This window comes from Sorex fumeus, unplaced genomic scaffold (assembly GCF_029834395.1).
Source record: "Sorex fumeus unplaced genomic scaffold, SorFum_2.1 ptg000086l, whole genome shotgun sequence".
Taxonomy (NCBI): domain Eukaryota; kingdom Metazoa; phylum Chordata; class Mammalia; order Eulipotyphla; family Soricidae; genus Sorex; species Sorex fumeus.
Window position 1 is genome coordinate 31,808,993 of NW_026606143.1, and position 22,703 is coordinate 31,831,695.

The 22,703-nt window shown below is 39.8% G+C and overlaps 1 protein-coding gene and 1 non-coding gene across 7 annotated transcripts in view; both read left to right on the plus strand.

Moving 5' to 3' along the window:
* Positions 1 to 22,703, plus strand: part of RPS6KA3 (ribosomal protein S6 kinase A3) — a 124,069-nt gene that overhangs the window by 87,173 nt on the left and 14,193 nt on the right. For all 6 annotated transcript variants that reach the window (XM_056131086.1, XM_056131083.1, XM_056131084.1 and 3 more), the window contains 7 exons: positions 5,581 to 5,669; positions 5,859 to 5,923; positions 6,116 to 6,218; positions 11,888 to 12,012; positions 14,570 to 14,695; positions 19,172 to 19,261; positions 21,874 to 22,032. In XM_056131086.1, the coding sequence (XP_055987061.1) occupies positions 5,581 to 5,669; positions 5,859 to 5,923; positions 6,116 to 6,218; positions 11,888 to 12,012; positions 14,570 to 14,695; positions 19,172 to 19,261; positions 21,874 to 22,032 (757 nt within the window). The remainder of the gene's footprint in view (positions 1 to 5,580; positions 5,670 to 5,858; positions 5,924 to 6,115; positions 6,219 to 11,887; positions 12,013 to 14,569; positions 14,696 to 19,171; positions 19,262 to 21,873; positions 22,033 to 22,703) is intronic.
* LOC130039452 (small nucleolar RNA SNORA30/SNORA37 family) lies at positions 486 to 616 on the plus strand. Its single transcript, XR_008794878.1, has one exon. It is a non-coding gene; the product is annotated as a small nucleolar RNA SNORA30/SNORA37 family (small nucleolar RNA).

Consider the following 22,703-nt stretch of genomic DNA (forward strand, 5'->3'; position numbering starts at 1 on the left):
AGCATAACAGCAGATCAAGGTCTTTGACCCGTGGGTATAGTATGCCATAGAATTTTTTTTTTAAATCACAAAACACAGTTATATGCAACCGCTTGAATAAATCTTACAAGAATGTTGAGCAAAGGCAGTACAGAGTAATAAAAACTACATGATTCTATATATAAAAGTTTAAAATTAGACAAGCTGAAGCATAGTTTCTAGGATCCATTTTTAGATGGCAAGAACCTGAAGCAACATAAGGGGAAAGTGATTACATTGGATGAGGGGTTCTGGCAACGATGTATTTCTTGGCAAGGTTTCTCTTCACTTTTTTAGGGGGGGTAAATCATTTCTTGGTTTTGAGTTTGGGGGATTTGGGGTTTCATTTCACTTTTTATTTTTCACTAATTTGCTACGTAAACTAATACTTACTGAACCTTCATCACCGCATCTGCTTCTTGCTTCTTCCTTTCAACTGATACTCTCTCATGAAACAAACTAAACCCGTAGCACTTTCACAGGTCCTCCCCTGGGCAGTGGGGCCAGGACTTGGTAGCTGGTGCTAAGAGAAAATCCCCTGGATTGCATCCTTGGCCTGGCGCTGTGCCAGCGACATCTGTCACTCCGTGGGACAAAACGAGGAAAAAATCCTTTCTTTGACTCAGCTTTCCTTACCATTTTCTTGTGTCTTTCCAGCACAAAACTGCTTTCGAGAAGAATCTGCTTTCTGTTATTATTTATTTGGTTGCTTTTATTCCAAGGCTGACTGTCTTTTCCTCCCCATCCCTCTATGGGAACTGCTACTATTTTGCTCCTCAGTGATCTTCTGGTTGCTAAAATCAGTGGCAGCATATCAGAAAGGTGACTGGAGCATTTGTTCCCACAATTTTTTCAACAAATGATGCACATCTTAGGATGGATGGAGCATCGAAAAGACTGGCAAAATCTCTGACCTTCCCAAGCTTTCATTCTTGGGGGGGGTGCGAGGCAGCGGAAAGAAGGGACTAATATTTATATGAATAAGTTTAATTTCAGGTAGTAACATGATGCGGAGAGAAATCAACTGGCATGCTCCTGAGGTGTGAAGGAAGTGGTAGGGGACAGGATTCATTTTATATGGGACAGTTCTAGAAAATTTCCCTAGCCGGGGAGATAGATAGCAGGACCGGCACACACAGGGCTCTGGATTCGGTCCCCGGCTCCCCACGAACCTGGGTGGATGTCACCCTGCCAGGGAGCCCCCTCACCAAAAAGGAAGCTGTCTCTGGGGAATATTTGATCCATGCTGGACACTCCTCCTCTCCCCAACAACTATTAATTTTTTTTCTGCTTATCTGCCTTTCCTGCTCACTCCAAGCTGAATAGACTACTGATCCAGGGTTCAGGGAAAAGGTGGAGTTGGAAAATCTGGTTTTCAAAGCCTCGAGTGAGCTGCCACCGTCTGTAAGAGTGTATGCAGTCTCTTCCCCGGAACTGGTGCTCACGGGTGTGCACTCGAGCACGAGGGAGTCAGTCTGTTCTTGTTTCCCGATCTCCACGGCCGGACAGCAGTTCCTGGCTGGTTTGCGAAAGTACACTCACAGGGAAATTTTCTTTGATCAGCAACTGAGCGAATGTAAAACAGTTCTGGTGACTCTTGTGGTTGCAATAGTAATGAGGTTTTCCCTAGGAATGTGGAAACTTCTCTATTGTCTTTGTGATGTTGTTGAATTCGTTCTCTTACCCAGTTTTGAGTTAACTTTTTGGCAGGATTATTTCAGAGCTTATGCTGTTGCGCCCTATTGCATCACCTCGTGAGGCTTGCAACACATTAAGTGCCGAGTTCCTGTGGTTACAGCTAATCCTCCCTTAGAAATTTCCCTCTCAGGCTTTCTTCTAATGGTTTTATTCATTGAAAATCATTATTGGAGTCATTGAATTTTTAAAAAGGATTTTTAAATTGTGATTTTCAAATTGCTATTTTCTTTCCTCATTGATTAGCTGGTGTTTTCCAAACAATGAGCTTCCCATCATCTACCCTAGAAGTATTTAGTTACCTTAGAATAAGATTTCAACAAGAAAAATGTAATAAAATGCGTAATTCTTTGCTAAATTATTTCCCATTGCCAGAGCTTTAATTACTGCCAGAGCCACTGTTGTCCAGTGAGTTGAGTTTTAGTGTTCATTTTTACTATTATTTTTTCACGATTAAAAACTCATGGGATTTAATCATCAGTATAATTCAGCCGATTGCTTTCATTATATTAATGCCTAGTTTGTTGAGGTTTTGTTTGTTTGTTTGAGGGCCACACCCGGCAGTGCTCTGGGGCTACTCCTGGCTCTGCATTCAGAAGTTACTCCTAGCGGCTCAGGGGTCCATATGGGATTCTGAGGATCAAACCTAGGTCGGCTGCATGCAGGGCAAGCATCCTGCCTGCTGAACTATCTCTCTGGCCCTGTTGAGGATTTTTTCACCACCTTAGAAATGTTCTTGTTTCCCAGAGTTCCATCTCTGACATATTTTTCCCATTCCATTCAGTTTCTAGGCAGACCTCAGTCTTTCCTATATCTACTGTCAAAATTGTAATGGTTCCTTTTGACTTATCAAAAGCCAGACCTGTATTTCTGTTTGCCCATCCGTTTGGCTGCCTATGACAAGCAGGGATTAACATCTTTAAAGTAAATACATGTCCGTTTGCTGGTCTATTTTTCATCTTCCCAGTAAGTAGCATTTTTATGTCCCTTACTTCCCTCATCAGGGAAATGAAATCATTCTTGATTTGTTGCTCTCTCTTGCATATGCATATATTCACCAAATTCATCCTCAGAAGTACTTGAGTGTTCCAGCAGGGATCTGCTTACAGATCTGAGACCTTGCTGACCTCCTACCCACGCTTGCTCCTAAGTGAAACATCTGCTGCCTGTCATTTCTTCCCATTCCAGTTTATTTTGTGCTGCGCTTGGAGTTACCATCTCAAAATAGCTCTGATCATGTTAGCTCACTGTTCACAGACTTCTGCTGTGTCCTGTTCCCTAACAATGCTGTTTCCCCGGGTTTGTTCACCAAAACACTAGTTCTTTACATTGTTAGTAGATACTCTCTGAAATGTGAGCGTCAAAAATGAATGTTCATGAAAATATTGATTTCCAGAGAAAGGGTGTAGAGGGAGAAGAGAAGTCCTTGCCATAGAGGTGGGGGTGGGGCGGGACAGAGACAGGAGGGACACTGGGGACATTGGTGGTGAGAAATGTACACCAGTGAAAGGATGGGTGTTGGAACATGATATGACTGGAATCCAATCATGAGCAGCTCTGTAACTGTGTATCTCACTATGAATCAATAAAAAATTTAAAAATTAAACAAAAATGATGATTTTCTGGGGCTGGAGCGATAGCACAGCGGGTAGGGCGTTTACCTTGCACACGGCCAACCCATGTTCGATTCCCAGCATCCCATAAGGTTCCCTGAGCACCGCCAGGAGAGATTCCAGAGTATAGAGCCAAGAGTAACTCCTATGCATTTCCAGGTGTGACCCAAAAAGCAAATAATAATAATAATAATGATTTCCTTATCAGCCTTGTATATGTGATGTACTAAACTGTGTCACTGTAGAGAATATGGGGGAGGGAGAATATAATATTTAACATTCCACATATCTGCCAAATATTGTGTAAAATCCAATGCCAAAATATTAGAACATGAAAGTCTTTTGTTCTTGCAAGTACCTAGTGAAATTAATGTTACTCAGTAAAATTTGGGAGGAACACTGTCCAAACGAATGAATTCTGAATCTTTAAATTATGTGTAAGGCCTTTCACAGTCTCTTGTGTTAAATAAGCTATCCATATGTCTTTCATTAGCACTTTTTTCATGTGTCTAAATGTGTCTTATTATTTTACTAAAATTGCCTATATCCATCTTGGCCATGGACTAGGGTTATCTTTATCTGTCAACTCAGCACTAAGCAGTGTGTACTCCAATAACAACACACTGAATAATAAATGGATGTATTTTTGAAATAGAAATTTCTCAGCTGGTCATTTTTCCCAGCAATGTTTTCATTTCCATACTTACGGAATGATTAATTTCCTTAATTTGTAGACTGGGAAAAAATTCACAGAAACAGACCTTTAAGCTCATATCAGCCAATGGTTTTTATACTGTGTGTCACAGCGCCTGAGGTGTGCCCCAGACCCCTTTCTCACCAGTTGTTCTTCCCTGCAGGACAGTTAAAGAGAATATGAGGAGAAATTAGGCTTATGCAGCACATTTTCTTTCTGCAATTTCAAATATTAAATTTCTTAAATTGCCTTTGAAAAAAGGAGTTCCAGCAAGACCACACCGTGGGCATCATCTGCCTGATTGCCCTTGTAGGAAGTGATAAGGGGCACTCAGCCATTGACTTAACCCCTCATCACAAAGTCCTTTTTTGCTTTGTTTTGTTTTGTTTTGTTTTGAGAGCCACATCCAGCTATGCTCAAGGTTTTCACCTTCCTCTGTGCCCTCAGAGGACCATGCCAGGGATTAAACCTGGCCAGCCACAGGCAAGGTGGGCATAATACCTACTGTAATCTCTCCAACCCCATGACAGTCAGCCACTAAATATTAGAGCAGCTTTATTCATAATAGCCCAAATTTGGATTCAGCCTAGATGTCCTTCAGCAGGAAAATGAATTAACTGTAGTACAGTAAGAATTATAATTAATTGATTGCAAAACAAATTCGCAATTAAAAATTAACTTTGATACACACAACTTAAATGACTCTCGTGGTACTTAAGCTGAGTGAAAGAAGGTAATAAATAGTATGAATACGTTGAATTTTTTTAAAGAAAACTCTTAAAATTATAAAAATGGAAACTAGACGACTAGTCAGTAGGGATTAGGATTGAAGGCAAGGAGGGAGATGGAAATAGTTATAAAGGGGGCAATGTTAGGGATCCCTTTCTGATATACTCTAACATGGATTTACTGTGCTGCTGGATACAGGAGCTTCCATATAAAATTAAAATTACAGAGAAGTATACATACCCATGCTGCGCTGGAGAGATAGTATAGCAGATAGGGCGCTTACCTTGCTCACAGCTGACCAGGTTTCGAATTCTGGCTCTGCCTGTGGTCCCCAGAGCCCCAATAGAGTGACCCCTGAGCATTGTCAGGTGTGGCCTAAAAAGCACCCCTCAGAAAACACACACATATATAAATAGTGTAGTTAAGACTGGGGAACGGGGCTGGAGCGATAGTACAGTGGGTAGGGCGGGTTCGATTCCCAGCATCCCATATGGTTCCCCCGAGCACTGCCAGGAGTAATTCCTGAGTGCAAAGACAGAAGTAACCCCTGTGCATCACCGGGTGTGACCGAAAAAGAAAAGAAAAATTAAGGGCTCCAAAACATCTGAATGATGAGCTAGATGGATTGTGTCAATACCAGCATCCTGGTTGTGATAGTGTATTACAGTTCTGTATTGTCTGGGGAAACTAAACAGAGGATGTGCAAAATCTCTATCATCTCTTAAACTTGAGTGAGTCTACACTTCTTCTCAAAGTAAAGTTTAATTGAAATTTTAAATTAAAGTAGATGCCTCTAAAAAATAAATGCTGTTATGTGAATTTATTATTTAGAGCCAAACTTGGGATGCCTCAGTTTTTGAGTCCTGAAGCCCAGAGTCTTTTACGAATGCTTTTCAAGCGAAATCCTGCCAACAGATTAGGTAAAAATTTTAAATTAATTTGTTTCTCGTGTGTGGTGCTGTTTATTTTAGGGGGAGGAAAGAGGTATATGTTTGTGTTGTGGGATTATGAAATATTAAGTCATGTATTGAAAGCAATAAATAAATGTTGAATAAATATTTCCCCTTGAAATAAAATTGCTATTTAATTATGATCTTTCATTTTAATAGGTGCAGGACCAGATGGAGTTGAAGAAATAAAAAGACATTTATTTTTCTCAACAATAGACTGGAATGTGAGTATAGTATTATAACTTACTTGGGAGGTTATTTTTCAGTGATTTACACATGTGTATCACTGTCATCCCGTTGATTGTTGAATTACTCCAGTGGGTACCAGTAACGTCTCTATTACTCCCAGCCCTGAGATTTTAGCAGCCTCATCTTGTCACATGTGTAAGTCTCTCTTTTTATTTTTTAACCTCCAGAAACTGTACAGACGAGAAATTCATCCTCCTTTTAAACCTGCAACTGGCAGGCCTGAAGATACTTTCTATTTTGATCCTGAGTTTACTGCAAAAACTCCCAAAGGTAAGAAGAAAATATGAAAATCCAAATATAAGACTATAATTTTGTTTATTATCATAAAATGTTTTCCATGCTGCCCTTATGTCTATTTCATCATATTCCTGGCACAATAATTTGTTAGTAAATACTTTTCAGCACTTTATAGCAGTTAAGGTCCTTGTAAAATCTTCTAACAAATTACGTTGTGTCTGAAACTCTGATAATAGTTAATTGGGAAAATTTGATTGCGCATTTACTTACCTGTAGCTATTATTACATGAAATAACTTCAGCATAAAAATGCTTTTTAAAACTCTAATACTAGGTAGTAATCTGGAACGACTTGTAAAGTTTGAATCCTAAACATAACCGAAATTTTATATAAAGTGTGATAACTTTAAAGTTGTTCATACCTTGTGTTATGTGTTAGTCTAAAGTAGCATTAACAGTGACTACTACAGAGAAGTGGTCTTTGAAATGGCGAGGTATCATTAGCATCATTAGCATATAACACAGATACAATAACTGTTTCGTACCCTTAATACTGAAGGGGTTCCAGTACCAGTGTCTAATTTGAGGGAATAGCCCACACCAGCAATGCCCTGGATAATGCTGAGTGTCTTGCAATTCAAGTAAATTGTGACACGCACCCAGGGAGAATAGTCATGTGAGTCTGTTCTGCATGGGGAAACCCAGAGATAAATGCACATGCTCAATAAAACTTCAGGCAAAGGAAATTCAACTTCTTTGTATAATATCTTTTTTAGTATTCCAGTTATCTTTAATCCAGTGAGCTATTACATTGTAGTATTCTCTTAGTGTAATTGTGTTCTGAGTCCAGGATTTATCAATAAAGCTGTAAGTTGGCTATTCACAGGTATCCTATAGCAAGGAATGAATAGCAAGGGGTCTCATTGATGTTGGGAGACCAACAAACAGCAAGTCCCTTTGGCCCACTCAGTCTTAAGTAGTGCTATAACAGTATAAAACCTTGTATTTTGACCTCATCAGTGACCATGTTGTTCTTTCTGAACACTACTATCAGTCTCTCCCCTTCTCTTTTTTTAAAAATTCTTTTATTTATTTTTATAAAGGTATTCATGCTTTATTACAATCAGTATTTCAATCAGTACCACCACCATTGCATCGTCCCACCATTATTTCCATTTTTCCCAACCACCCCTCGAGCCCATCCCCATAACAGGCCCTGAAAAATTTATTTTATATTGCTTATTATAATTCGCTACACATGATCAAAAGATATTTCCTTATAAGAAAGCATGTGAATATTGTTGTATCTGACTATGGAGTCATTAAGCCCTAGTAGAAGAGATTACTCACATGTTGTTACAGGTTAAGCCTTGTTTGTTTATATTTTCTTAATGGAGATTGGTTGCCTTCTACTTTACATTCTATCCAGTGTAGTGTGCTACTCTTGGTTTATCAGTGGTGTAGAGTTTGAGATGTTGTACAGCTGTAAATGCGGCCATGAGCTCCAGGAATTTTGAATGTTACATTTTTAACTGGATTGTGACTTTAGGTGCCTCAGGTGACAGAGTCTGGCACAGGGCCTGGAAGCATCTCTGCAACTTGTTGATCTCTTTTGAGATTTAGTTATGAGTCTCTGGATCTTGGCCAGTTAAGGAACTTATTTGTCACCAAAGGCAGTTCATGGGCGTGACTGCCAGGTTTCCAGAAGAACCAGGGATATGGGGTGAGGTACCCGATCCCTGATTCTGTGAGATCCTGGAGATTTCCGTCGCAAAACCCACATACCTGTGATTGTCAACAGATGATTTTCTGGATGAGGCTCATCCCGAGCAGTGGAGTACAGTCTGGAGCATGGCGGTGATTGTGGTGTATGGAGGTTTTTGGCTACCAGGGCTCTATTTGGGCAGTTGCTGGATTCACCCTTCTCTGGGGTGCCGTGGGCAACTCAGTCTGGCAATTAAGCCTGGCATAATCTCCCCCTTTCTCTAGTTAATTGCACTGTAGCACTGTCAGGCACCAGTAACGTCTTCTCCGAGGGACAGAGGAATCAAACCCGGGTTGGCCATGTGCAAGGCAAACACCCTAACCGCTGTACTATCGCTCCAGCCCCTCTTGTTAATTAGCTCGGAATATTTTTGTGTGTCTATAGGACCCATGAGCAGAAGCCGAGAGAACAAATTAAGGGAGTTTTTTGGTTTTGTAGCACTAAGGTTAAGGTGTCTATATGAAAGGGTCTTCTTAACCACAGTATCTGTCACCACCTGGAGCGTTGCACATATTCAGCATTTTGTCATAAAACCAGTCCCACGAGGCTTGAATACTAAAGCACTTTAGCAGATCATTCCTCTGAGAGTAAAGCAGCCTTACAGTGACTTTCATCCAGTCCACCAGGCTGGCCATTCCCTCGGGAACTTTTTGTATCTGGGCCCAGCCAACCATCTGAGCCATGGGTCAATAATCAGTCCTCAACACTGCAGCATTCAAAGCCGGAGACAGTTGCCAAATGAGCCATTCCCCTTCCATTTCAGTGAAGTTTCATCAGGCAGCTGATAATACCAGCAACAAAACAGAACAACTCTTGGGCCAGAGCAGTAGTACAGTGAGTAGGGTGCTTGCTTTGTACGCAGCCAACTCGGGATTAATCCCTGGCATCCCATATGGACCTCTGAGCACCACCAGGCTTGAATCCTGAGAGTAGAACCAGGAGTAACCCCTGAGCATCATAAGGTGTGCCCCCCCGACCCCAACCACCACCATTAAAAAAAAACCTAGAAAAACATTTTTCATACTGTACATTCTGATTTCATTGGTTTCTTGATTGTGACTTTCCCCTACATGACTTTCTTGATCAGCAGGCGTCTTAATGGTCCTTATTTTTGTCCCTGAACAATTTTAACCTTAAAGGGCAGCAAACTTCTCAAATCTGAGTATGCTTTTGCTTGAAGATCCAACCAGACATCTTTTAATTTGGCTGTCATGGCTAATCTTGTTTTTAGTTTTTATTTCCTTAAGTATCCGGCTCTAAAGTCCATTTGGGACTGTTCCCTTAATAGCTGAGAGCATGGCACAGCTGCTAATCCAAACCATGAGGGGTGGGTCATGTGACTACACACGAAGCAAAGGTTCCTTATTCCCTACCCTTTTGTCCTTTGTCTTTGCTAATCACAAGCTTTCATCAGCCGGGAACATGGTAGAAAATTACACTTTTCCAACCCTTAAAAGAGGTGTTCTCTGTACCCAATTTCAATGAGGGTAGGGTAGCTTTTATGCACCTCCTGCAACATTCAGAACAACTACTGGGTTTCTTGCAATACAGTTTGCATCTGACACTATGCGGATCCCACAGGTTAAGGACTCAGTTACACACATACATACAGACCCAGACTCCAATAACAGACTCCGACTCCAGCTTGTTGCTTTGCTTCTGACCAGTTGTAAACCAGAGGTTCCCATGTCCCCCTCTTTAGTTTCTTTGAATTTGCTAGAACTGTGTGCAGGCCTTAGAAACATTTTACTTACTGGACTTCCAGTTTATTAGAAAAGGATGTGGTGAAGGATGCAGATGACCTCCAGGTAGAAGAGATGCATAGAGTAAGGTTTGGTAAAAAGCTTTGAGCTTTATGCTCCTCCAAGTGCAGTGCTTATAACTTCAGCAATGTTCTGAACGCTGTCCTTTCGGGTGTTTATGAAGGCATCATTCAAAAGGCATGATTGACTAAATCATCGTCCATTTGGTTGGGACTGAAACGTTTCAACCTTTTGACGAGAGAGGATGGTTCTCCCAAAGACCATTTCATCAGTCAGTGAGCCCTCTCCTCCAAAAAAAAAAAGTCATCTCATTAACATAGTAAAACATAGTAAAGACTCCTTTATCACTGCCCTCAGGAAATTCCAAAGGTTTGGATCATATAAATGATTTACTATAAACTTAGTTTACAAATCACAGTATCACAGACACTCATTTAGGTGTACCATACATCAGACTTAGCATGTATTTGTAGTAAAATAAAAAGAAAGTGTACTTGCATATGTTTTCTGTATTAAAAAGCATTCAAAACTTGCTGTAGGCAACTGAGAGATAGGAAGGAGTTCTGAAAACACTTGCCTTGTTTGAGACACACTGGTTAGATCCCCAACATGGCTGGTCCCTGGATGGAGGGGAGCCCTGCTATTAAAGCTCCTCAGGGGCATGGGGTTTCGGAAGGGTCTGTGCAGAGAGATAGGGCGTTTGCTTTGCACAAGGCCAAACTGAATCCCTGGCACCTCATATGGCGCCTTGGTGCCCCACCAGAGGTGATCCCTTGCATCACCAAAGTACAGTATAGAATAAACCATCCCCACAAAGGCCAGAGAAATAGCTCAAAGAGGTAGCCCAGAACACACAGCCAGAGGGAGTGTCTCTGGACGGAACCTCCAGAGCCCCCAGCAATGCTTGAAAAGCACCACACACAAATCCTCTCACTCTGTATTTATAATAATGGGTATTAATATTTTAGAAGTTTCGAAGATCAATGGATGAAGAAATATGCATAGAATTGAAGATATACAGTCATTGCTTTAGTTTGGTTCTTTCTCAGTACTGTTTGTCCTGCTAGAGGAAAAAAATCTCGTGTAGTTTTATACTGCATTCAGCCCATATAGGTTCTTCTGGCAGAAACCTTAACCATAATACTTCCACACTATGTAGTACTGAAAATAATGAGCTGGTATTTTTAACTTTGCAGTTGACGTTTCCATGTACTATTTGTTTTTATCTGCTCTTAGTCTTTATAATAGTAGCACTATAGCAGTCCTCCCATTGTTCGTTGATTTGCTCGAGCGGGCCCAGTAACATCTCCATTGTGAGACTTGTCACTGTGTTTGGCATATCGAATGCATCACAGGTAGCTTGCCAGACTTTGCTGTGGGGGCGAGATACTCTAGGTAGCTTGATGGGCTCTCCGAGAGGGGCGGAGGAATCGAACCTGAGTTGGCCAGGTCTGCCACGTACAAGGCAAATGCCCTACCCGCTGGGCTATCGCTCCAACCCCTTTATAATAGTATGTTTTAAATATTTTATGGTGAATTTTATGTTTCTAATGATTAATAACATTTTTGTTACTTTCATAATGAATATGAATTATATCGCCAAAGCATGTCTTCATTAATGCTAATAGACAACACATCATTAGAGTAACAATACATATCATGTCCTAAAATATATTTCAAGAATTACATATTGAGCTTATTCAAGAAATTACTTTTGTTCATCAAATATATGTGATGTATATGTGACAATTTTTAACTTGGGATCTATATTTCAAGGTTCTGACATCAAGTATACGACCACTGGAAACCGAATTTCTTTAGATAGACCTTTATTTTTCCCCAGCCTACAACTATCACTTTCTTAGGCTCTCATTTAGGCATAATATCCAGAATGGCAGTTAGTTGCCACACGTAACTATTTAATATGATATAGCATTTTATATGTGTGAGGCCCTGGGTTTGATCTGACCCGGTAATTGATTAATTTATTATAGTCTTCAAATGAGTTGGCAATTTTCTGAGCTCTCAGAAGCTAAGATTTAATCTGATTAAGTGCCTCACTGACGTATGTTGGAAGCAAGAGTTACGCATGAGCCATGGGTTCCCCTTAATTTTTTTTTGCCTTAATTACGTTTTAAAGCAATTACCTCCTTAGTAATCGCTCTTTCTTTTCAGATTCACCTGGCATTCCACCTAGTGCTAATGCACATCAGCTCTTTCGGGGGTTTAGTTTTGTTGCTATTACCTCAGATGATGAAAACCAAGCTATGCAGACAGTGGGTGTGCATTCGATTGTTCAGGTGAGTGAACGTCAAATCTGAAATGTGCAATATTGCTTATGAAGTATGAGATTATAGAGTAGATTTGTTTGCTCAGTTAAAGTAGCTTTCAAAAGGTTGCATGCACCAGAGCCAGAGTCTTGTATATTTATTAGGCTTCAAAGTAAAAAAATTTTTTTGGCTTTTTGGAACACACCAGGCAATGCTCAGGGGTTATTCCTGGTTCTGCACTCAGGAATTACTCTTGGCGGTGCTCAGGGAAGCATTCGGGATGCCGAGGATTGAACCCAGGTCAGCCACATGCAAAGCAAATTCCCATACTGCTGTACTATCGCTCAGGCCCTTCAAAGTAAAAATCTAACGAGATAAACCTGATTTTTCTCCTTTCCTTTGCCTCAAAATTTTTATGAGGCCTAATTTGTTTCATTCTCTCCCTCTGTTAGAGTAATTAATAGAAATTAAGCTCTCCTGTTCCCTTATACCTTAATTTTTAAAAAGATTTGAGGCCTGGTAGACTATGTGATATCTGTTTTGATTCACCTTCCACCAAAGCTAGCATAGACAATATATAAATACAGGGATGTAGCTTGTGCTGATAAAACTTTGTTTAGAGGCTCCACAATGATAGTACAGTGGATCAAGCATTTGCCTTGCATGCGACCCACTGGGTTCGATCCCTCACATTCTATATGGTCCTCTGAGCCTCTCCAGGAGTGATCCCTGAGTGCAGAGCCAAGAGTAAGCCCTGAGCGTTGCCAGGTGTGATCCTTAAAATCAAAACAAAGCAAAACTTTGTTTAGGAAAACACGTACTAAGCAAAATTTTGCCCACAGGTCAGAGTTTAACAATCTCTGCCATAAAAAGAAACAAGTTAAAATGAATACAAATCATAAAGTTTCCAAGTTTTGGGTCATTCTTTGCCTTTAGGAAAAATGGTCAGATGATTATGTGTATGCCATAGGGTGTCCCTACTCATTATCAGAGTTAGAAGTAAGTAGGCATTAGGAAAAAAATATGTGTGTACATGTGCCCCCTACTCATTACTCATCTTTATCATGGTTATAAAAAAAGAGTTTAGTCACATAAGACTTCTAGGAAGGTAGGTTGTGTGTGTAAGAGAACAGGTAGTGGGTCCCAGAGTGATAGGACAGCGGAGAGAGCATTTTCCTTGCACGCCACTGACCCGGGCTCAATCCCCAGCATTCCATATGGTCCCCCGAGCACTGCCAGGAGTGATTCCTGAGTGCAAAGCTAGGAGTAACCCCTGAGCATCGCCGGGTGTGACCCCAAAAGAAAAATAATAATAATTATAATACAGGTAGTTCAAACCATTAGATTAATTTCCTCCCATCACAATGTCACGAAGATAGATTATTTATAACATATTTATAAAAGAAACAGAACTGGATATATTTTCCAAAGTAGTGAATCGTTTTTTAGTGTATAATTGGTGCTTGATTTTGCTTCATAATTCAGCTGCTTGTGTTCTAAAGTATTTTCATCAGTCAGCCATCTTCTCACTTTCCAGAAAACCAGTTCAAACAGTGATTTGAATGGCGAGTCAGAAGCATATGGGGTCTGTTATCAACCATTTCTCTCAGCCTGGTTATGGAATTGGTTTGGTGTTCATCTTCCTTCTACATGTTAGAGTCCTTAACCCATAGCTTCTTTAGCAGAAGTGTGTCAAAGCTGTGACTTCAGAGTGGAGACGAGAGGATACAACTACTCAATAATCCAATATAGTGTTAACATGTCACATTCAAATATGTTATTTGATTTGATCCTCACCATTGCCCTGTGGGAAATACAGGTTCAAGATTACATAGCCAACAAATGGTATATCCGAGGCAGGTTCTTATTCCATCTTTTCTTTTACCCCAGAGGTTTCAAGCTTCTCCCGATTTGTATAAATATAGTTAAATGACCCTCACCAGTTGGGTAATGAAGTGAAGCAAAATGACGGGCAAAGTTGTTGGCCCCTTATCGAGTAGTTCTACATTATTTGTTGAAAATACCCAATTTTTCCTTTTTGAAATAAGCTTTCAAAGTGTAGATTGCTATGTATTTATCATTAAAATTTGTAAATTGTAGTCCTAGAGGAATGCATGCATTGGGCCAGGGATGTGAGCGGGAGTATTAAATCAGTATTACTATATTCACTTAATCACTTAATACCCCTGTTATTCGTCGATTTCCTCGAGCAGGCCCCAGTAACGTCTCTTTCATCCTAGCCCTGAGATTATATTCAAGGCTCTTTAAGAGAATGAGACCCATCATTGTTACTGGTATTTGGCATATATGGTACGCCACGGGGAGTTTGCCAGACTCTGCCCTGTGGGCAGGCTACATTCGATAGCCTGCAAGTTTGTCCAAAGTAGGAATGAGATAATAAGATGTCATAAAAGATGTCCTGATAAGATGTCTATATTATATTATTATATTCATTTTTTTACTGATAGGCATTTATGTTTATAGATAAAATAAGAATGCATGCTGAGTGCATTCAATGCATTCCCACATTATGAAATGTAGCAGTGTCATTATAGAGCTCTTCCTCAGTTTGTATTTGTATTTATAGCAGCTGCACAGAAACAGCATCCAGTTTACTGATGGATACGAAGTCAAAGAAGATATTGGAGTTGGATCTTATTCTGTTTGCAAGAGATGTATACATAAAGCCACAAACATGGAGTTTGCAGTGAAGGTAAATGTTTTTTTTTTTTTAACAGTTCTTCATTTAAGAGCTCTTCCTCAAACTTGTAATACCACTTCAAAAATGCAATCTTTGGGACTGGAGAGATAGTACAGTAGGTCCGGTACTTACCATGCATGAGCAGACATGGGTTCAATCCCTGGCACTGCATGTTCCCCGAGTACCGCCAGGAGTGATCCCTGAGCACAGAGCCAGGAATTAACCCCCAAATTGCAGTATTTCCCCTTGATATATGTGCCCTGTGTTATTAAAGGCAGGGTAAATTCACATATCTGGCTAGTGATCTCTGGGGATCTAATAAAGAGTTTGGATTTCCCTGTACGCTAATAGTAAGTATGCATAACATTTTCACAGTATCACTTTATGCATGTCTTAACCTATAGCAGTATCTCTTTTGTTTTCAAAAAGTTTCACATTTTGAGAATTCCTCAAAATATATGCCAGATTTTGTACATTTTCATTTTTCTGATAGTGTTTATTCTGTTCTTCATATTTTAAGGATCTGTGATGGCCATAGAGAGCTCAGTGGCCTGAGGAAGGGCTTTTCATACAGGAGACCCAGGTTTGGTCCCTGGCATCCACATATACCACATGTACCAAGTTCCAATCAGGTTAGCCCCTGTGAACGGCTGGATATGGCCCAAGAACCAAAACAATTTTTTTAAAAATAAAAGGATCTGTGAACCAGTAAGAGAAAAGAACCACTGTCATAATATTTTAATATCATAAGCTCTTTTCATTTCATCGAATGTCCTAAGATATAGCAAGTTTTTCCAGGCACAAAACCAAGGCACATGACAATATGATAACTTTCAGTTTGCAGGTTTTTAGTTGTATGTGAACAAATACTTCATTCAAGTCTTTGTCTTTCCGGTTAGATTGGTGGTCTCTGCTCTCTCATTACAAGCAAACTTAGCTTATAAGTAGGGCTAACTCATGTTTAGTTAGATTGGCATCCGTCGAACTCATCATATGCCTAGATACAGTATGATCTCACTGTGTAAAAATTGTCCAGGAATATGGCTCAAGTGGAATCCTTGAGGGCAATTCCTGGCATAGCACTGCCCCTCCAAATATGGCCAAGGAATAGCTCTAGTGTTCCTTGAGCACTGCTAAGTGTAATCCCTGTTTAAAACTTTTTCTTGTGTATATGTAGGTGAGGATCTTGGGATATGGCTCAAGCTGTGGGTTCTATCCCTAGTAAAACACCCCCTCTCAGTACTGCTGGGTGTGGCTCTGGGAACCCTAGAACATCATGGACCCCTGAGCATGTTCACTGCCAGGTGTGACTGACCCCCCCCCACAAAAAAGAAAAATAAATTTTAAATGTGTTTTATCTTTTCACAGGAAATATTAAGGGAGGTATACACACAAATGTTCTTGCTGATTTAAACTTGGATGTTAATTTAGTTAAGAAATCATGAGTGTCTTGACAGGCTTTCTGTCAGTTGTAAGGATGATCCATAGAAATGTATTTTTATATTAACTTTTACTCATTGCTTATATTGAAATCTGGGATACATAGAAATTGTCAGATTGTTTGCATGAAAGAAGAGAAAATGATCAAGGCAGTTTAAGAATGTGTCTTGCCTCAGTGAATGCATCAGACAAAAGCAGGAATATCCTGAGGTCCCCTCTGAATTACAGACACCAGATCCTTAAGAATATCTCAAAGACATTTGTAAATTCTTGTGACTTAAAGTGGATTCATTAAACCGGTTCTAGCACAAGTGGATTATGCTGAAATTACTATACATCTAACATCTGTAAGCACAAATGTGCTTATAATGTAACCTGGGCACAGATTAGGGGATCAGAGAGAGAATGTTGCCAGAAATAATAGCTCCTGTTGAAACCCTGTTCTGGTTCTCAGATGACTAGGGCCCTGATCATCTCTCTTGAATTCACATCTTCTATGTTTCCTATTTATCACCCATTTTCCTAATTTTATTTAAAAACTTTGATTTATAAAGTTATTGGTAGCTGAGGGTTTTTTTTTGGGGGGGGGGTTGGTTTTTGACATACAATGTTTCAACATGAATCCCACCACCAATATCAACTCCCTCCACCAGGGTTCCCATATTCCCTCCCTCCCCCAATTCCCATCCCATCCCCCACCTGTCAACTTTACAGGCACATTGCAGAGTTCCAGTGGTTGCAGCTTAGCTCTTATTTTTCCAGTTTTCTTGAGTCTGTGCTTTGTTGGAAAAATACCTACACCATTCACCCATATCACCAGTATAACTGAAGCCCTGATGCCTGTTCACCCATTACTTCCAGTTCTCTTCTCTCCCCCGCTCCTTTATTTCTTTCCTTCTCTATCCTCCTCCTCTCTAAACATTGGGTTCAAGGGTGATCTTGGCATCTTGGCATAGGATTATTTCCTCATCCTATATTCTGGACCACAGATAAGTGAAATCACTGTTTTTTTTTCTTTCTTCTTCTGGCTTGTTTCATGCAATATGCTATCTTCCAGTTCCAATCAGGTTGCAGAAAATTGCATTATTGCTTCATTCCTTGAAGCTGCATAGTACTGCATAGTTATGTATATATAACACGTCTTCATAATCCATTCACCTGTCATTAGACACCTAGGTTGATTCCATATCTTCACTATTGCTCTGAGTGCAGTAATGAATAATGATATGTATATGTTCTTTTGAGAGTGTTTTTATATCCTGGGGGTAGATGCCCAAAAGTGAAATTGCTGGGCCATAATGACAGTTCAATTCTAAGTTTACTGAAGAGTTTATCTAAGTTTCCCAAAGGGTTTGTCAGACAGCATTTTCATTGGCAGTGAATAAGAGTTCCTTTTTCACCACAACCCTGCCAACACTGTTTTTGATAGGCGCCATTCTCACTGGTGTGAGATGTTATCTCATTGTCACCTTGATTTGGATTTCTCTGGGATTTGGATATCTCCCTTGATAAGTGATGCTGAGCATTTTTTTTATGTGCCTATTGGCCATCCTCCTGTTTTCCTCTGAGAAGTGTTTATTCATTTCCTCTGCCATTTAGATAATTATATACTGTCATCTGCAGTTGATTACACTGGACACCTATGTTTGTTTACTCTGCTCTAGAAAATCAGAACTATTTTACAAATAAATTGATTTTCTATAGTATATTTGGCTCTTATTGAAAGTTGCCAGCTTTTTCATAGGTTGCTGGAACACTTGGGTACTCATTACATGCAGACAGTAATTACAATTTAAATTGAAAATATGACAGTCACAAAAGTTGTTTCAGACTCCCCTTATTATGAAATTAAAGCAAAATTTGTTATCTTCAAAAATATCCTGCTTTATACATTAAAGTATTATATGTATTTTTTTAAGAAGCAACAGACATAGAAAGAAGCCTTGGAGTTGTCAGAGAGATCACATCTTGATTTGACCCCTGGTACCATGTTTGGTACCTTGAGCATCACTAGGTGTGATCTCTGAACACAGAGTCATGAGTGGGCCTTAACACAGCCAGGTGTGACCCCAAAAGAAAAAAAAAAGGAATTGGAAAGCCACAGTAGTATTTTATGTGTTTTATTATAATGATTAAACTTAATTCCATGTAAAGGTATGGTTTTCTGTATAGCTTTTTGCTAAGCTTAAAAATTAATCTTGTTGGGGCTGGAGTGATAGCACAGCGGGTAGGGCATTTGCCTTGCATGCGGCCGACCCGGGTTCGATTCCCAGCATCCCATATTGTCCCCTGAGCACCACCAGGAGTAATTCCTGAGTGCAAAGCCAGGAGTAAACCCTGAACATTGTTGGGTGTTATCCAAAAAGAAAAAACATTAATCTTGTTTTATTTAATGGTTAGTTAATTTCATGTAAGTAAGTACTAGTAGTGCGGTATTCTGTTGAAGCATTTTAGTAAAGATATTAAAGTTAATTAAATAAACAAATATTGATGGTGTTATTCTAGCTCTTAATTGTCTATTGATAGGAATTGAAGTTGACTGAATTCCCAGTGGTTTAAGACATTCAAAGATAGAAGATGTTAACTTTTTTCTTATTTCCATTTCTTGAGACTTTTGCATTTTCAGTAAGTCTTAATTTTACTACGAACTTACACAGACTGTGTAAAAATGGTACTTATAGCATAGCATTTATTTCATAGCTTTATTACCTATATCAGGACTAATTTTTAAATTTTTATTAGACAGTTTCACCAACTATTTGAACAAGACTGGTTGATAAATGCTTTACATATACAATATGAACATGATATAATACCCATTGGGGCTGGAGAGATAGAGAAGTGGATTAAGGTGCTTGCCTTGCACACAGCCAACTCTATTTCCATCCCTTTAACCCAGGCCCTGGGAGAGTGATCCCTGAATGCAGAGCAGGGAATAAGCCCTGAGCACATCTGGGGCTGGCCCAGGAAACAAACAGAAAAGGATAGTACTTGGAACTATAAATACTGAAGCTCATGAGATTTTGTAAAAAACTATTTTCTTCTTAGATTATTGATAAAAGCAAGAGAGATCCAACAGAAGAAATTGAAATTCTTCTTCGTTATGGACAGCACCCAAACATCATTACCCTAAAAGATGTAAGTATATTCTTTATTGTTAACCCTTTGATTTCATTATCAAAGTCACATTTGAAGTATTTTCAAATATAATATAGTAGAAAAGAACCAGACATAGTTAAGTAAAAAAATTAACTTGAAGGAAGGCCAGGAAGATAGTCCAGATAGTCCACATTGCCCGCCTGGTTTGATCCTTACCACTGAATATAGTTCCCCAAACACTATCAGGAGTGATCTCAGAGTACAGACCCAGGAGTTTCACTTCAGCACCACCAGAAATGGCCCAACACCCCCTGCCAAAGAAAAGATAAGAGGCCAACATATGTAAAATTATTCCACTTATGAAGAAAAAATGTGGGGTTGGAACACAGTGGGTACGGCATTTGCCTTGCACAGCTGACCCGGGTTCGATTCCCAGCATCCCATATGGTCCCCTGAGCACTGTCAGGAGTAATTCCTGAGTGCAGAGCCAGGAGTACCCTGTGCATCACATGGTATGGCCCAAAAAGCAAAAAAATAATAATAAAAATAAAAGATATTGGGGAGCGGAGCAATAGTACAGAAGGAAGGTCCTTTCTCTACACGTGGTTATTTTGGGTTCAATTTCCCAGCACCCCATAGGGTCCCCCAAGCCCATCAGGAGTGATCCCTGAGTACAAAGTCAGGAGTAAGCCCTGGGCCCAGCTGGGTATGGCCCAAAAACCAAAAAAAAAATGTAGGTTTACATGTTATTTTTTTTTCTATTTCTGCCTCAAGAAAAAAATATGTTGCGAACATTATATTTATGTCCATATGTACGTGAACATTTGGGTACCAGTATTGTGGAATAACCAGGATTCCCCAAAGCGTTTTCTATGCTACTGTCAGGGAGCACTCATACTCTTACCTAACCGTGACACTTCTTGTCCCTGTCTTCTGCCACAGTAGTTGTCACACTTTTTCAGATACCCTGTGTACCAGCTATGCTCCAGCATGTCCGTAGTTTCTTGACATGCTTCATTTCTCTAATGCAGCTCAGTAGAGAGTGCCTTGGTGTGGATAACCACCACCCATCTCAGCCTTCATTGAGACATTGTTTACGCCAGGAAGCCTGCACTTCCCATCTCCATTCTCAGGACAAAGTGTCTTTGCTTGTGGTTTTTATCATAACATTGCTCTTGGCTGGGGTGTCAACTCCCCCAGGCAGCATTCAGTGTCCTCTTGCTCATGGGGCTCAGACCTTAACCTGGGTGCTGTAAACCAGAGACATGGCCCGATCTTACGGTTAAGCCAGAGAACTTCCAAATACCTCAGAGATTTAACGAATTCCCTAATTTATCCTCCTCCTTCCCAGCCACAACTTCAGTTCCCACAGAATAATTTAGCATTGTGCATTGTTAGAAGGAAAATGTTAGTCACATTAAAACACAAAGCTGCTTATTTTACGTGATACTTCGCGACTAGAACCATGTAAATGAAAAAAAGAATCATAGAAAGTACATTTTCTCAGGCTTGGCTTGGAAACTGGCCAAGATGTTAACTATTTGTTTCAGGACTTTGTCCCTTCTTTTCAAATTCAAAAATTTCCCATGAGTTTATTACAACATCCCCAACACTTTCACCTCTTATTTCCATATCTCTCACTGCTAAAACAAAAACCTGCTTGGCATGTATCTTCGTTTCTCCACTTTTAGGGCTCCAGCATTTGCCTACCTTTTTTGAAATTAAATAAAAGTATACAATAGCTCTATGATGGAATGATTTTTAAAGGACTAATCTTTAATGAGGGAGTTATTTCACCTCAAAATTGCCTGCAGTACAATTCTAAACTGTAGAGTTTTCTATTCGTATTTTAGGAGTTCGCTGGTATACTTTGGGTGGTGGGATGGAATTTTTCTCTGATACCGCACAGCAAAGCCTGGCAAGCTACCCGTGAGGTATTCGACATGCCAAACACAGTAACAACAAGTCTCACAATGGAGACGTTACTGGGCCCGCTCGAGCAAATTGATGAACAACGGGAGGACAGTACTACATGCTACTTAAATCTTCCCACTCTGTAATTTGTCTTTCAGTTTAATGAAACAGTAATCTATTTTTCAACCATGTACTTAAATATAGAACACCTGTGATTGGAATTACAAGGAAAATCAATAGATAGAAACGAGATCAAGAAGAACAAAACCTAAGGGCAAAAGTTTAGTGCGTCCTTCATATACAATGCCTGTGATGAATTTTATTATCATGAATTGAGTTTCACAGAAGAAAATTTCAGGATATTTTTGATGCCCAGTCTTCATCAGTTCCCATTTTAATATTCTTACGTGTATATGGTTATTATAGGTTTTATGACCTCCATTTGTTGTGATAGATAAAATTTTCCTTGAATATAAAAGGAGTTAATTTTCCTTTATGGGACTGGAGAGACAGTGCAGGGGGTTCAGGTACTTGCCTTGCATGAACCCCTGTACTACAAATGGCCCCCCGAGCCCTGCTAGGAGTCATCTTTGAGCATCAAGCCAGCTATAAGCTCTGAGCACAGCCAAGTGTGGTGCCCAAAAAGAGGGTTAATTTCTGTTCAATGTACAAAACATTGTTCTGGCCATATATAAAACTTCGAATAATTCTTTACATCTTGATGTTGAATTATATAGGTGTATGACGATGGAAAATACGTGTATGTTGTGACGGAACTTATGAAAGGGGGGGAACTGCTGGACAAAATTCTTCGACAGAAATTTTTCTCTGAACGAGAGGCCAGTGCTGTCCTGTTCACTATCACTAAAACTGTTGAGTATCTTCATGCACAAGGGGTAAGTACTTTTTAACATTTTATACATCAGCGTACATATTTATACACATTTAATACCTGCAGACCTTTATTCTTGCCTCTTTTCCCTTGGTGTTTGAGATAAAATTACAATGACAGAAGTTGCTGTATAGAGAGAATGGGAAATATTAGCAAAAGTATTCTTCTGTGCTTCCATTACATAAATGCCCATTGAGCTTCAGATGCTACTTTGAGGTTCTAGGTTGTTTAAGTTAAATTCCTCTATTTTCTAATAAAAAGGGAGGGAAGTTTTCTGACATGGAAAACAGCACTGTTTGTGGCAAACCACCCCTGATGATTAAAAGCTGGGCCTGTTTCAAGTGCAGAAGCAGAACCAGAGAGACTGGAGTTGTACTTGTGTATAAAAGAAAATCCTTCAATGGGGGCTGGAGCGGGTACTGTGGGTAGGGTGTTTACCTTGCACGCAGCTGACCTGGGTTCAGTCCCTGACATCCCATATGGTTCCCCAAGCATTACCAGGAGTAACCCCTGAGCATCACCAGCCCAAAAAAAGAAAAGAAAATCCTTCAGGTGTCTGGGGTGTTGAGTTACCCTCTATCTGGCTGGCGAATGCTTTCATTTCTTTGTTCATACAGATTTTTAACAAATGGTTAAAACAAAACAAAGTTGGGCTGGAGTGATAGCTCAGTGGGT